At 34.2% G+C, this 15,194-nt stretch overlaps 1 protein-coding gene across 2 annotated transcripts in view; it reads left to right on the top strand.

Annotated features, from left to right (window-relative positions):
* Window positions 1–15,194, top strand: part of xrcc5 (X-ray repair complementing defective repair in Chinese hamster cells 5) — a 29,080-nt gene that overhangs the window by 1,668 nt on the left and 12,218 nt on the right. Inside the window, exons 1-13 of one of the 2 annotated variants that reach the window (XM_051120090.1) lie at window positions 515–606; window positions 7,465–7,578; window positions 7,656–7,839; window positions 8,023–8,071; window positions 8,165–8,287; window positions 8,605–8,790; window positions 10,005–10,119; window positions 10,202–10,340; window positions 12,405–12,517; window positions 12,892–12,954; window positions 13,687–13,824; window positions 13,920–14,010; window positions 14,815–14,945. In XM_051120090.1, coding sequence (XP_050976047.1) covers window positions 538–606; window positions 7,465–7,578; window positions 7,656–7,839; window positions 8,023–8,071; window positions 8,165–8,287; window positions 8,605–8,790; window positions 10,005–10,119; window positions 10,202–10,340; window positions 12,405–12,517; window positions 12,892–12,954; window positions 13,687–13,824; window positions 13,920–14,010; window positions 14,815–14,945 — 1,515 coding nt within the window. In that variant the 5' untranslated portion in view covers window positions 515–537. Of the gene's footprint in view, window positions 1–514; window positions 607–7,464; window positions 7,579–7,655; window positions 7,840–8,022; window positions 8,072–8,164; window positions 8,288–8,604; window positions 8,791–10,004; window positions 10,120–10,201; window positions 10,341–12,404; window positions 12,518–12,891; window positions 12,955–13,686; window positions 13,825–13,919; window positions 14,011–14,814; window positions 14,946–15,194 lie in introns of those variants that run through there. The other variant, XM_051120091.1, reaches the window with a different exon arrangement.

Here is a 15,194-nt window from a genome sequence, read left to right as displayed (position 1 = left end):
CTGGGTTAAATCTCTTTTTTGGCTCATTTTATCCGTAAAAGAAAACATGCCTAATAATTATGCACACCTGAATATAAGGAGTTTTTCACTTCCAGCCTTCACGGACAGTTATATATCACTTACAAATGATTAAATACAAAATTAATAGTATTTATTAAGATTGTTGTGGTTTGGAATTGGTAAAATGTGCTTGGTAAAAAAAATATGACCAGATTATCAACATGTCTAATAATTCTGCACACAGTGTATAAACGATATGTTTGCAGGGCTCCAGGCTGAGATTAAAACGGTCGCATTTGCGTCCAAAAATATTAATTTGCCAGTGAAGTTTTTGCTTCACCTCATAAATGTACATGTTATGATTTTAAAATGTGCATGTAATGCCTTTTTTCCTGAGTGTTTTGCAATCAAATCGTTTGTTATGTTGACGCAATAAACTGAGACGATGCGCATCAGCGTTATAGAGGAAAAAGGTGTTCTTATCTCTTCCGGACTTCAGCATTGACGGCACAATTGTGCAGCATTAGAGGGGTTGAAATGACGGAGAGGTGCGAAGTGAAAGCGCGGAAAAGCTATTTCATGTACAACTGGAAGAAACGACAACAGGTAAAGCTGTCAGCTGCGTGGACATTAGCAGTATCGTTAATAATTCTAGTTTGTAATCGATACTATGGCTTCTTATCTGTTTGTAAACATTCGGGACTCTAGAGGAAAAACAATTCGTCATTACCGCAGTAAAGATAGTTTGCGGTTTGATATTCGTATTTCTTTTGGCTATAAATACACAGCGCTCTGTCATAAACATGCAAATAATCCCGAATGTCGTTCTCCATGATTTGTGAATTCTGGTAATGCTGTCCTTTTGCACAGTAAGGGTAAAATCTTTGCGTGGCAGGGGCAGCTGCCACAAAAACCTGCTACTTGACCTGTCACCGCCAAAGGCAGCTGCCACTGAACCTGCCACCGCCAGATAAGCATCAATCGGAGTGTATACAGTGGAGATGTTGAGGCAGGCGCGACGCTTCGGTGCTGCGCGCGCCATTGTGGATTTAAAGGGAGGAATAAAACATAAGTAAAGGTAACAAATATGTAAATAAATGTAAACTTGCACTGTTTGTTTATATGCATCAATCGGAGTGTATACAGTCAGAGAAGTTGAGGCAGGCGCGATGCTTCGGTGCTGCGTGCGCCTTATGGATTTAAAGGGAGGAAAACCTAAAGTAACGTAACAAATAGGTAAATAAGTATAGAATTGCACGGTCTGTTTACTTAAGTGCATCAACCGAAGTGTAAACAGTAAAAGGCAGCTGCCACAAGACCTGCCATAACGTACCTTGTTTTATTCCTTGCCACCTTAACTTATGCTTTATTCCTCCCTTTAAATCAATAATGGCGCGCGCAGCACCGAAGCGTCGCGCCTGCCTCAAAAACTCTCACTGTTTACACTCCAATTGACGCATATGAACAAACAGAAAGTGCAATTCTACTCTTATTTACATATTTTCTGCCTTACTTTATGCTTTATTCCTCCGTTTAAATCCGTAATGGCGCGCGCAGCACCGAAGCGTCGCGCCTGCCACAACTAAGCGTCGCGCCTGCCACAACATTTCTCACTGTTTACACTCCGATTGATACATATAAACCAACAGAAAGTGCAATTCTACATTTATTTACATATTTGCCACCTTAACTTATGCTTTATTTCTCCCTTTAAATCCGTAATGGCGCGCGCAGCACCGGAGCGTCGCGCCTGCCACAACATTTCTCACTGTTTACACTCCGATTGACGCATATGAACAAACAGAAAGTGCAATTCTACATTTATTTACATATTTGCCACCTTAACTTATGCTTTATATCTCCCTTTAAATCCGTAATGGCGCGCGCAGCACCGAAGCGTCGCTCCTGCCTCAACTAAGCGTCGCGCCTGCCACAACATTTCTCACTGTTTACACTCCAATTGACGCATATGAACAAACAGAAAGTGCAATTCTACTCTTATTTACATATTTGCCACCTTAACTTATGCTTTATTCCTCCCTTTAAATCAATAATGGCGCGCGCAGCACCGAAGCGTCGCGCCTGCCTCAAAAACTCTCACTGTTTACACTCCAGTTGACGCATATGAACAAACAGAAAGTGCAATTCTACTCTTATTTACATATTTTCTGCCTTACTTTATGCTTTATTCCTCCGTTTAAATCCGTAATGGCGCGCGCAGCACCGAAGCGTCGCGCCTGCCACAACTAAGCGTCGCGCCTGCCACAACATTTCTCACTGTTTACACTCCGATTGATACATATAAACCAACAGAAAGTGCAATTCTACATTTATTTACATATTTGCCACCTTAACTTATGCTTTATTTCTCCCTTTAAATCAATAATGGCTCGCGCAGCACCGAAGCGTCGTGCCCAGCAAGGGTAAAATCTTTGCGTGGCAGGGGCAGCTGCCACAAAAACCTGCCACTTGACCCGTCACCGCCACAAGCAGCTGCCACTCCACCCGCCACCGCCAGATATGCATCAATCGGAGTGTGTACAGTGGAGATGTTGAGGCAGCCGCGATGCTTCCGTGCTGCGTGCGCCTTATGGATTTAAAAACCTAATGTAACGTAACAAATAGGTAAATAAGTATAGAATTGCACGGTCTGTTTACTTACGTGCATCAACCGAAGTGTAAACAGTGAGAGGCAGCTGCCACAAAACCTGCCATAACGTACCTTGTTTTATTCCTTGCTGCCTTAACTTATGCTTTGCGTCGCGCCTGCCTCAAAAACGCTCACTGTTTACACTCCAGTAAGGGTATAATCAGGGTTTTTTTTTTCGATGCGACTCTTAATGTTATAATGCGTATAGCTCCGAAAGTTAGAAAACGTAGCAGACTGAAACCGGTGTCATGTTAACCAGCTTGATACAAAAACATTGTTTTTAAGTCAAACTCGATTCGTGAAAACTTTCACAATCGCAATTTATTGCATGTCAGTGTTTCTGTATGCTCTGCTTTTTTTTTTCTTCTATCTGACTTTTAAAATATAAAATCAAATGTACCTTTTTTATTCTTTTATTACATGGTTCCATAGACTGCCACTTGAACCGCCCACAAAAAAAGCGTCATCCCTGTTTTGGATCTGTAAGACTATCCCCATATGTGAATAACATTTTTAAAATGACATCTAATCAATATAATCTAAGTATTTTGTACCGTATCCGTATAATTCTCCAGCGGTAAAGGCTATCCCGGGTTTTCTGCAACCATGCTGTGCGCGCATCCTGAATGTTTACAAACAGATAATTAGTCCATTTACCTCAGAATAACCATTCAGCGTCCATAAGTTCATCAGTCAGCTAGAAAAATAACTGTAAAAAGGAGCGTTCTGCTAAATGTATGTGCTATATTGCACTTTAATATTTATACACTTAAAAAAATAATTCATTGAATGAACTCAATTTAATTAAGGGCAGGATTTCCATCCAATAAATATGTGTAACCCCAACTCATAAAAATTAAATTCATACAATGAAATGTAATTGAGTTCGGCCAACTCAATTTGATCAAATATAGTTTAAATGAAATTGATACATTTATAAAGTGATTATTTTATGCTTAAAATAAAACATTTAACTGGAAAACAAATGACTAGGCAGAAATCCTTCTACACTCAAAAAATTATACATTTGATGTAGTTAACTTCAGGCATTAACCAACTTGTTAGGCATTAGCCATAAGATGGCTTTCCATGGCATGCCAAAAATAGTTGATTATTTTATTATTAAAACAACTTTAACTCACGTCAGCAGGTCCTCAACCCAAGCTCATGCTCTACACTTCACCACAATGGTAACCCCCAAAAACATTAACTCTCCAGAAACTGTTTTAAATACAAGCATTAAAGAACATTAAACATTAACAAGTCTCCCAATTGTATCATCTTAATTAAAAAATGCATAAAATAACATTTTATTTCAACATTTATTCTCTTTGTACAAAGCATGATGGGAAGGGGAAATTCACTTCCTAGTTACACAAGTAAAATAATTTTTGTACTCTCAACTCAAATTAATTAAGTAAAGTGGTTGAAAAAATTGTGTTGGATTAACTTAATTTACTTAAGTAAATTGAACAAGCACCAAATGGTATTTTTGGCCTATTTAATTGACACACGTTCTTTCAAAATGAAAATATTGAGTTGTACCAAAATGCAACTGTTTCAAGTCAGTTTAACACAATGCAATTGTATAAATGGAAAACCTAACACAATGGTGTTAAATGAAAAGGATTTTTTAAAATAATCTGAACAGTGTTGAAGAATCATTTTTATGAGTGTACTTAACCTGTTGTCATAATAAGAAACAATGCAAGGATCTAAAGCTAAAATTCAACAACTATAAAATTCTATGTTACTAATTAAGAAAAGCAGACTGGATGAAAGACATATGTGACCTTGGACCACAAAACCAGTCGTAAGGGTAAGTTTAACTGAAATTGCTGAATAAATAAGCTTTCCATTGATTTATGGTTTGTTACGATAGGACAACATTAGGCAGAGATACAACAATTTGAAAATCTGTAATCTGAGGGTGCAAAAAAATCTAAATATTGTGAAAATCGCCTTTAAAGTTGTCCAAATGAAGTTCTTAGCAATGCATATTACTAATCAAAAATTAAGTTTTGGTATATTTACAGTAGGACATTTACAGAATGTCTTCATGGAACATGATCTTTACTTAATATCCTAATGATTTAAAAAAAAAAATTTGACCCTTACAAATGTTTTTTCAGCTATTGCTACAAATATACACATGCTACTTATGACTGGTTTTGTGGTCCAGGGTCACATATGACAACATTTAAGATGCTTTGAGAAGGAGCCCAATAGGCTTGGGCGGTATCCAAATTTTGATACCGTCAAACCTCCTCCTTATTTTACCTCGGTGTACGGTATTACCGTGAATAATAAAAAAAAAAAAATGAAGCAAGGCTCAGACATGGTCACCAAACTGTTGGCTTGTGCCTAAACCGTTCAGAAACTGAATACCAAACACTAATACTGAAACAATAACAAAATAACATGCACAACAATATTAACAACTTTTATTAGCAACAAATAGCAGTTTATAAAAAAGTGCAAATACAACAGTCAAACAGAATTAAATTAACATAAAAATCCAGAACAGTTTTCGCGCAAAGACGCGCACACAAATCAATTAAATTAAATCACACCGCCTGAACAACTTTTAATAACAAAGAAGAGCAACTTATAAAAAAGTGCAAATGGACCCACAACAGTCAACCAGAGCTGAACTGACATAAACATCATCCATATTCTAAAACGTATTGCAAAGCAATAGTCCTAAATAGGGATGCTCATTTTGACCGGTTAACCGTTAACCAACAGAAAGAAGTTTGACCGATTAATACAATCAGTTAAACGGTTTAAAAGGTCTTTTTTTTCAGGCCTATAACGTTAAGTCGCATTTTATTATTACATTCAAAAAGACCTGGTGTCGACGCGAAATATTTACAGTACAGGCTAGGCTATTTTAGTTCCCCTCACTCCACAAAAAAAATCCTTTCAATTTAAAAGTATTTAGAAAAGAACAAGAATGAAAAATATAAGAAGCTAAGCAACAAGCCAAAACCAAACCATTTGGGCTAAAGCGAAACTGAAGTATATATATATATATATATATAGCCTATATATATATATATTGCCTAGCTTTATGATGTTTTTCTCCATTCGCAGAAGCGCTGCAGGTGATGCGACGTGTCCATGTGAATCCTTATGTTCTGTTGTTTGCTGCTTTTTGCGCATGTAAAATTAATCCCAGAAAACAAATGTTGGTATTTTAACGGGTCACAAACACTTATCCTTTCTAAAATAATTTTTAGGCATTAAATAAATTATATTTAATACTTAATCCTTGTCTCCTATATAAGTGCATTGTTTTTTTATGACGGTATAACGGTATTGAAACTGATACCGTTGCTATTTTTAGATCCCGCGGTATACCATATTACCGTATTACCGCCCAAGCCTAGAGCCCAAACTACACTCCTAAATGTGATGCTGACATAGTTATGGTCCATGATATTGGCACAGATTCTGTGTATAATAAACAATTCTTTGAATGTACATTGTTCTCAGGTTGAAAATGACGTTTAGTTCCCAGGACATCTACACGATGGATTAAAATGCTGATAAAGACAAGAAAATATGAGACATAAACACATGACAGTATGACTGAAATGTTAAAAGGGTTTAAAAAACAACAACAACAAAAAATGTTTATTCTGTGGCAGCTAAAAAAATATTTGGCACCTAATTTTGATTCTCGTAGGAGCCAGTGGCTCCTGAATTGATTTATTTTTTGTCTGGAGCCCTGTATTTGAATATAACTGTATTTTAATATTGTTTAAATAAATTATATTTTACTGAATAAATAATATTGTGTTTATTAATTATTAATAATATTATTTATTAATATATAATACAATTATTACTTTAATTATTAATTATTATATAGTTATTTTCAATTCAAGTTTATTTCTATAGCACTTTTCACGATACAAATCATTGCAAAGCAGCTTTACAGAAAATTAAAGTTTCTGTAATATATTTAGTAGTGGCTTACTAGTGGTGATTATGTCAAGTTGACGTACATATGGCAGAGGTGTACGGTAAAAATCAGTTAATGACGTAATCAAACAGACAATGAACACTATTAACAGTAATGAATTATATGTTGCAATCAAAAAATATACTGTGAAATATTTTTACTATTTAAAATAACTGCTTTCTATTTGAATGTATTTTAAAATGAAATTTATTCCTGTGGTTAAAGCTGAATTTTCAGCATCATTACTCCAGTCTTCAATGTCACATCACTCTTCAGAATTCGTTCTGATATGCTGATTTGCTGTTCACATTTTTTCTTATTATTATTATTATCATCAATATTTAAAACAGTTGAGTACATTTCTTACTTTCTTAGGATTCTTTGATGAATAGAAAGACCCAATAATCAGCATTTATCTTATAAATAAATTATGATAAAAGACATTTATAATGCTACAAAAGATTTCTATTTTAGATAAGTTCTTCTGAACTTTCTGTTCGTCAAAGAAACCTGAAAAAATCTACTCAGATGTTTTTTAATATAATAATAACAATAAATGTTTTTTAAGCAGCAAATCAGAATATTAGAATGATTTCTTGAAGGATCATGTGACTGGAGCAATGATGCTAAAAAATTCAGTTTTGAAATCACAGGAATAAATGACATTTTAAAATATATTCAAATAGAAAACAGTTATTTTAAATAAAAATATTTCACAATTTTACTATTTTGGATCAAATCAGGCTTGCAGGCTTGGTGAGCAGAAGAGACTTCTTCAAAAAACATTAGAAATCTTTTGACAGGTAGTGTATCTTCATCTTTGTCTTTTATTCTCGTTTTGCAGTCAGCATTGGTGCTGTGCATGGATGTGGGTTTCTCCATGAGCAACTCTGAGCCTGGCCAGGAACCCCCTTTCGAACAGGCCAAAAAAGTCATTCAGAAGTTTGTCCAGCGGCAGGTTTGTACTTTTTCTCCATTTATTTATATCTATATGCTACTGCATCAAGAGTTTGATTGACATCCTCTATATTTCAGGTGTTTGCTGAAAATAAGGATGAGGTGGGTCTGGTGCTGTTTGGTACCGACGGCACTAAGAACCGTCTGGCCGAAGGCGGCCAGTATGAGAACATCACGGTTCACCGTCACCTCATGATGCCTGATTTTGAGCTGCTCGAGGAGATTGCGAGCGAAGTGCAACCTGGTGGTCAGCAAGCAGACTGTATCCTTCCTGTTACTTTACACATGTTGATAAAACACAACAATACACGTTATAGATCTCATAGCTCACCAGTGGAGTTCAGCTGAGAAAAAATATTGTAAATCTCGGATCTAATTTAATAATATTATTCTGTTTTTGTTACATGTTAATGCTACTATGTAAAGTCCTTGACTGGTTAATCAGGGCTTGATGCTCTGGTTGTTTGCATGGACCTTTTGAAGGATGAAACCATGTGAGATCTTCTATTACATATTTTTCTGTTTATTTAAATGGAGTTAAGAAGTTTCTATGTTGCAGTCACCCTCTTTATTGTTTTTTTCTTCAGGGGGAAGAAGTTTGAGCGTCTGAACATCGTCCTGCTGACGGATCTGAATGTCCAGACTTCAGAAGACCAGCTGGACATTATCATTCAGAACTTGAAGAAAGCTGGTATCACCCTGCAGTTCTTGTAAGAAACACATACTGATAACTAATAATAAAATGGATCAACAGTAACGATTGTTTTTAACCTGAGGCCAAAGAACTATATTTTTTTCTTGCCCTTTTTCTTGAAAAAAACAATGTGATGATTTAATGTATTTTTATATGTCACACGCATTAAACATGTCTAAGTTAGATAATCTTTTCCAGTTTAAATGACCTAGATTTGATGCTAATAGTCTAATTTCTGTTTGTGTGAGACTAATTTTCTGCTAAACAGTTTTTATTGTTAGTTCTGTGTCCAACTCTGCACGCACTGATCTGTGATTTGTTTGATTTGGTCAGTTTGCCGTTCCCTGTGGATGGTGAGGACAGAGCGGATGGGAGAGGGGATGGACCGGGACCGTCAGCGGGTCCTGGCCGTCCAGGAAAAGGCTTAAACAGACAGCAGACACAAGGTCTGGAGATGGTCAAGCAAATCATGACCAGCTTAGAGGAAGAGGAAGGCCTGGAGGAGGTGTATACGTTTAGGTATAAATTCTTATCAGTAAGAGGAAAATACAGTTAGTGCACAGTTTATTTATTTATTGTTAGTTGCCCTGACTTTTTATTACTTTTTGAGGGCTGTGGGCCAAAAGTAAATGTTGCGTTACATCAAACTTTTTTTAAAATGCATTCAATTTAAACAGTTTCTAAATAATAAAAAAGTGTAATTTAAAATGATTATTTTTTCAAATTCACTTTTTTACATTGTTTATTTTTTACATTTCAGAGCAAAGTTAAAAAATATAAATTAGAAATTAAGATATTCTTCAATGGCATGTTTTTTTAATTTTTTTTTTTCTCCTCATTTCTGCTATAGCAGTCCAAAATCAAATGTCATCACGGTCCACTGGCCCTGATTTACATCATAAAATATATTTATATAAAGTTAAATGTAAATATTTATAATAATTAAAATACGTAATATATTTGATTATTTTGTGTATAATTATGTATACATATAACAAAAATCTATTTTATAATTATATAATTAAAAAAATATTTTAGTGATTTTTTTTAACAAAATATGTAAATATATATGTAATATTTATAAGTATATAAATGAAATATTTTATAAAAGTTTTCACACGCACATTTTTCTTTCTTTCTTTTTTTTTGAACAGTAAGATTTTTTTATGTTTTTTTAAACAAGTCTGCATTTATTTGATCCAAATTACAGTAAAAACAGTGAAAGTTTGATATATTTTTACTATTTAAAATAACTGTTTTCTATTTGAATATAGCTGAATTTTTTGAAAATTCAGAAAAAACAGCATTTATCTGAAATAGAAATCTTCCGTGTTATAAATGTCTTTATCATCACTTTTGATCAACTTTCAGCATCTGTGCTGAATAAAAATATTAATTTTTATAATTAAAAAAAAGATACTGACTCCAAGCTTTTTGGATGTATATGTGTGTGTGTATTATATATTATACAGTAAAAACAGTAGCATTTTGAATATTATTTACGTTTAAAATAACAATTTTCTATGTGAATATGTTGTAAAATATAATTTATTCCTGTGATGCAAAGCTGAATTTTCAACATCATTGCTCCAGTCTTCAGTGTTGCATCTTTTCTGAGTTGAATTTGTGTTCTGATGAAAATTGCTTAACTCAAAAGATTAGTACCTAATATACAGTACAAATTGGAATCCTGATAAAGTCTTGGAAGTACTTTGTGTTGATTTTCGTTGCAGTGATGCTCTGGAGAAGCTGTCCATCTTCAAGCGCATCGACAGGAGGCCGATGGCTTGGCCCTGTCAGCTGACCATCGGCAGCTCTCTGACCATACGCATCGTCGGATACAAAGCTGTGAGTTCCTGATAGATTGTGATCAAAACGTGCTGATGTCTTCTGCTGTAACCTGATCTAATATTGTGTTGGTTCTCATAAGGTGACGGAGGAGAAGGTGAAGAAGTCTTGGGCCATAGTAGAAGCTCAGAGTCACCAGAGAGACGACGTCAAGAGGGAAACGGTTTACTGCCTGAATGATGATAATGAAACTGAAGTACAGAAGGACGACACTATCCAAGGTGCAGAATAAAGCCTAAAAATGGCACATTCACACTGATTTTTGCAGTCGTTCATAACAGTATCAGATTTGGGCTAAATCAGCTGTCTTGTGAACATAGTCGTGGTTGTTTACCTGTTAAAGTGGGGTGTAAAAGACTATTAATATTCAGTAACATTATCAGTTTAACTGCACTGACACTATCAGATGAGACCAAAATTTGCAGGTCTTAAAAAATTAATAAATTACGGCCCTAAAAATGTCTTAAATTAAATGTTAAATGTTGCATGAGAAATAGGTTAAAAATTGTCTTCCTTTCCTTGTTTTCCAATACAAATTTCTAAACATCCTTGCATTTAATTCATATGTAAAATGAAGTCTTGTTTTCTGAGAAATTGAACAAAATTAAGTTATGCATGAAGCAAGAACAAATATAATTTCATTGGAGAATGAAAAATTGTTTTCCCTTTGAATTAAGTTGATTTTTCTGAGCCCACTGGCAGATACAGTTGAAGTCAAAAGTTTACATACACCTTGCAAAATCTGCAAATTATTTTACCAAAATAAGAGGGAGCTTACAAAATGCATGTTATTTTTTATTTAGTACTGACCTGAATAAGATATTTCACACAAAAGACATTTTCATATAGTCCACAAGAGAAAATAATAGTTGAATTTACAAAACTGACCCCGTTCAAAAGTTTACATACACTTGATTCTTAATACTGTGTTGTTACCGGAATGATCCACAGCTGTGTTTTTTTGTTTCATGAGTCCCTTAATTTGTCCTGAACAGTTAAACTTCCTGCTGTTCTTCAGAAAAATCCTCCGGGTCCCACAAATTCTGTGGTTTTTCAGCATTTTTGTGTATTTGAACCCTTTCCAACAATGACTGAATGATTTTGAGATCCATCTTTTCACACTGAGGACAACTGAGGGACTCATATGCAACTGTTACAGAATGATTCAAACGCTCACAGATGCTTCACAAGGAAACACAATGCTTTAAGTGCCGGGGTTGAAAACTTTTGGAATTTGAAGATCAGAGTAAATTTAATTTTGTCTTCTGGGAAACATGTAAGTATCTTCTGTAGCCTCTGAATGACAGTACTAAATGGAAAAAATATGATACTTAGGCAAAATAAGAAAAACATGCACGTTTTCATTCTGTTCAAAAGTTTTCACCCCCATTTCTCAATGCATAATTTTTCCTTCTGGAGCATCAGTGAGCGCTTAAACCTCCTGTAATAGTTGCATATGAGTCCCTCAGTTGTCCTCAGTGTGAAAAGATGGATCTCAAAATCATACAGTCATTGTTGGAGAGGGTTCAAATACACAAAAATGATGAGAAGCCAAAGAATTGTGGGAACTGAAGGATTTTTCTGAAGAACAACAGACAGTTTAACTGTTTAGGACCAACAAGGGGCTCATAAACAACTATCACTAAACAAAAAACACAGCTGTGGATCATTCAGGAACAACACAGTATTAAGAATCAAGTGTATGTAAACTGGGGTCTTTTTTTTTTGAACGGGGACTATTATTTTCTCTTGTGGACTATATGTAAACATCTGAAATATGAAATATGTGAAATATCTTATTCGGGTCAGTACTAAATAAAAACAACATGCATTTTATATGATCCCTCTTATTTTGGTAAAAAATTAACATTTTTCAGATTATGCAAAGTGTATGTAAACTTTTGATTTCAAAATTATTTTTTTTTAATCATAAACTCACTTGAGTTTGATCAGTTTCAAAGAAAACAAGTTTAAAAGCTTTATTTTCAAACAATGCAACTAATTTTCTGTTTCCTAATCATTTACATTTAGAGAACATATTGATGTTGTGTTCCCCTCCGTTTATTTCTTAAAATTTCTTTACTTGGTCATAAAGGTTTAAATTTACCTTGTAGAGCTGCTTTACAGCTGAAATCGATTTTGTTTTATAATTGATGAATTCTGCAACATTAACTGTTATTTTTCTGTTTATTTTTGTGAGGCTGTTTTGACAATCTGTGTCGTATAAAGTGCTATATAAATAAATGTGACTTAAAAATCAAGAGCTTTCTATTTATGCTTTACAGGTTTCCGTTACGGAAGTGACATTGTGCCATTTTCTAAGGTTGACGAGGACCAGATGAAATATAAGTCTGATGGGAAGTGTTTTTCTGTGCTTGGCTTCACTAAACAGGAGCTGGTAAGATGCTCTCCAGCAGATGGCGCTCTTTTCAAACGAGTATATTTTATCATATGGTCATAAAACCATCTTGGGTCATAAAGTATACTCAGCTTTGTGAGAGCAGTCTTTATCAAATGGCTGTATATATCTTTCTACAACTTGAAATGAGTGCGAGAACCACAATAGAACATAATAGGAAGCTACTGATAACAAATTCTTTATTTAGGACGGTCAGGTCATTATGATTATTTTGGCACATACTCCAAAATCAAATTTTACAGACTCATCAGTACAGTACAAAATGCTTAAATTTATATACATATTGATTTTTTTCTGTGCCTTGTTTTTCCTTATATAATATACAGTTATTTTTGTTTGTTTGTTTGATGCAGATTCATCGTCATCAGTTTATGGGAACCCAAGTTGTCAAAGTTTTTGCACCCAGAGATGACGAGGTGAGTTTCACTGTGAAATTATGCTGGAATTTGCTATTATTAGTTCAGTACTTATCAATAATTGTGATGTTTGAATATGTATGGTAGTCAAAAAGATAGATTTTCATTTCAACCTGGAATTTAATAAAATTTTAGGTTTTTGATGTACCTAAATAATGTGAAATTAATAATATCTATCAATCCAGGGCTGCATTTATTTAATCAAAAATATTTTAAAATAGTGAAGTATTATTACAATTTAAAATAAGTTCTTTATATGTCATTTTATTTTAAAATGTAATTTATTCCTGTGATGCAAAGCTGAATTTTCAGCATCTTGTCTTTAGTCTTCAGTCACACGATCCTTCAGAAGTCATTCTAATATGCTGATTTGCTGCTAAAGAAACATTTCTGATTATTATCAGTGTTGAAACCAGTTGTGATGCTTCATATTTTTGTGAAAACCATAATGCATTTAATGTTTCAGGATTCTTTGATGAATAGAAATTTCAAAAGAACAGCATTTATCTGAAATAGAAATCTTTTGTAATATTATAAACGTCTTGTACTGTCACTTTTGGTCAGTTTAATGCATCTTTGCTGAATTGTTTTTAATTGATTTATTTATAAAAAAAAAAAAAAATATATATATATATATATATATATATATATATATATATATGTATATATATATATGTTGAATAGTAGTGTAATATTTTGTATTAAATATATTGTTTTATTGTATGTATGTAGCATGCAGCAGTGGCGCTGTCCGCTTTGATCCACGCCCTCGACAGTCTAAAGATGGCAGCGATTGTGCGTTATGCTTACGACCGTCGCAGCAACCCTCAAGTGGGCGCCGCTTTTCCCTGCATAAAGGAGAAATATGAAGTATGTGGACTCATATCAAAAATAAAGCACACTATAAAAGATGCATCTTTAGTATGTTGCACACCAGACTCACTCCTTATGTCTCCCGTCCTCAGTGTCTGCTGTACGTGCAGCTGCCTTTTATGGAGGATCTCAGACAGTTTACATTCCCCGTGTTGGAAAACAACAAGAAGTTCACACCCTCAGGTGGGTCGTCAGATAAAAAGATCCACAAAACAGGAGCTGGTTTCTATAAAGCTTGCCCGTATTGCAATTTTGAATTTATTCAGATAAATTCTGCAGCATTATCCTGCATCAGCAATTTCTTCTGTCTTCTCAGGGTTTCTGGAGGTCTTAAAAAGTCTTAATTTGCATTCCACAAAGTTTGGCCCAAAAAGGTCTTAAATCATAGCAGAAAGTCTCAATTCATTATTCACTCATGGTATTAAATATTGCATAAAATTGGCAGCATTTTTGTCTTGTTTTCCAGTGCAAATATCTAAAAATACTTGCATTTGCTTAAGATGCAAAATTAAGCAAATTAAGTGCGTTTATGCCTAAAATGAGCAAATATCTGTCGGCGGAGAATGAACTTGCTTATCTTTTAATTAATTTGTTTTTTTTTTCTTCATAAATTTGCTTCATTTTGATATATTTTTCATCTTGATGTAAGAGTTTTTAAACATTTGCACTAGAAAGCAAGAAAAAAATACTGAGTAAAGTAAAACTAATTACCATATTAATTTAAGCTATTTTTTGATTAAATAAATAAAAGAGTAATAGAGATTTGAATTTGTTTTTGCAACTCATTGTGTTTCTCCTTAGACATTTACATTTAGAGAACACTTTGCCGTGTTGTGTTCCCTTTTATTTCAAAAAGTCTGAAAGTCTGAAAATTGCCTTTGTAAAACTTGTAGAAACCCTGCTGCCCTTCTGAGGGCAGACTAAAGGAGATGAATATTGATTTTGTTGGTTGAATGTGATGGTGTTTGTGTGAATGTCTCTGTTCAGAGTCTCAGCTGTCAGCCGTGGATGCGTTGATCGACTCCATGATGCTGGTGGAAAAGGATGAGGATGGAGAGAGTGTGGACATCCTCAAAGTCAAACACATTCCAAACCCACAGTTCCAGAGACTTTTCCAGGCATGATGGGACGGGGTGGTGGAAGTTTCTATTTTATTGGTCTAACAGTATTTGATACGGTCACAATAGTCAAATACATTTGCATTTATGCATTTATGCATTTAGCAGATGCTTGTATCCCAATTGACTTACAAAAGAGTGCAATTCAAAATGTTAAGATTCAAAATGTTTAATACAATAAATAAAATATATTAAAAATCTAATTATAAAAAAAATCAAGGAAGAATAATATTTAAGCATTTTCATTCA

Source organism: Labeo rohita, chromosome 9 (assembly GCF_022985175.1).
Source record: "Labeo rohita strain BAU-BD-2019 chromosome 9, IGBB_LRoh.1.0, whole genome shotgun sequence".
Lineage (NCBI taxonomy): Eukaryota > Metazoa > Chordata > Actinopteri > Cypriniformes > Cyprinidae > Labeo > Labeo rohita.
This window is presented reverse-complemented; position numbering and strand designations above follow the sequence as displayed.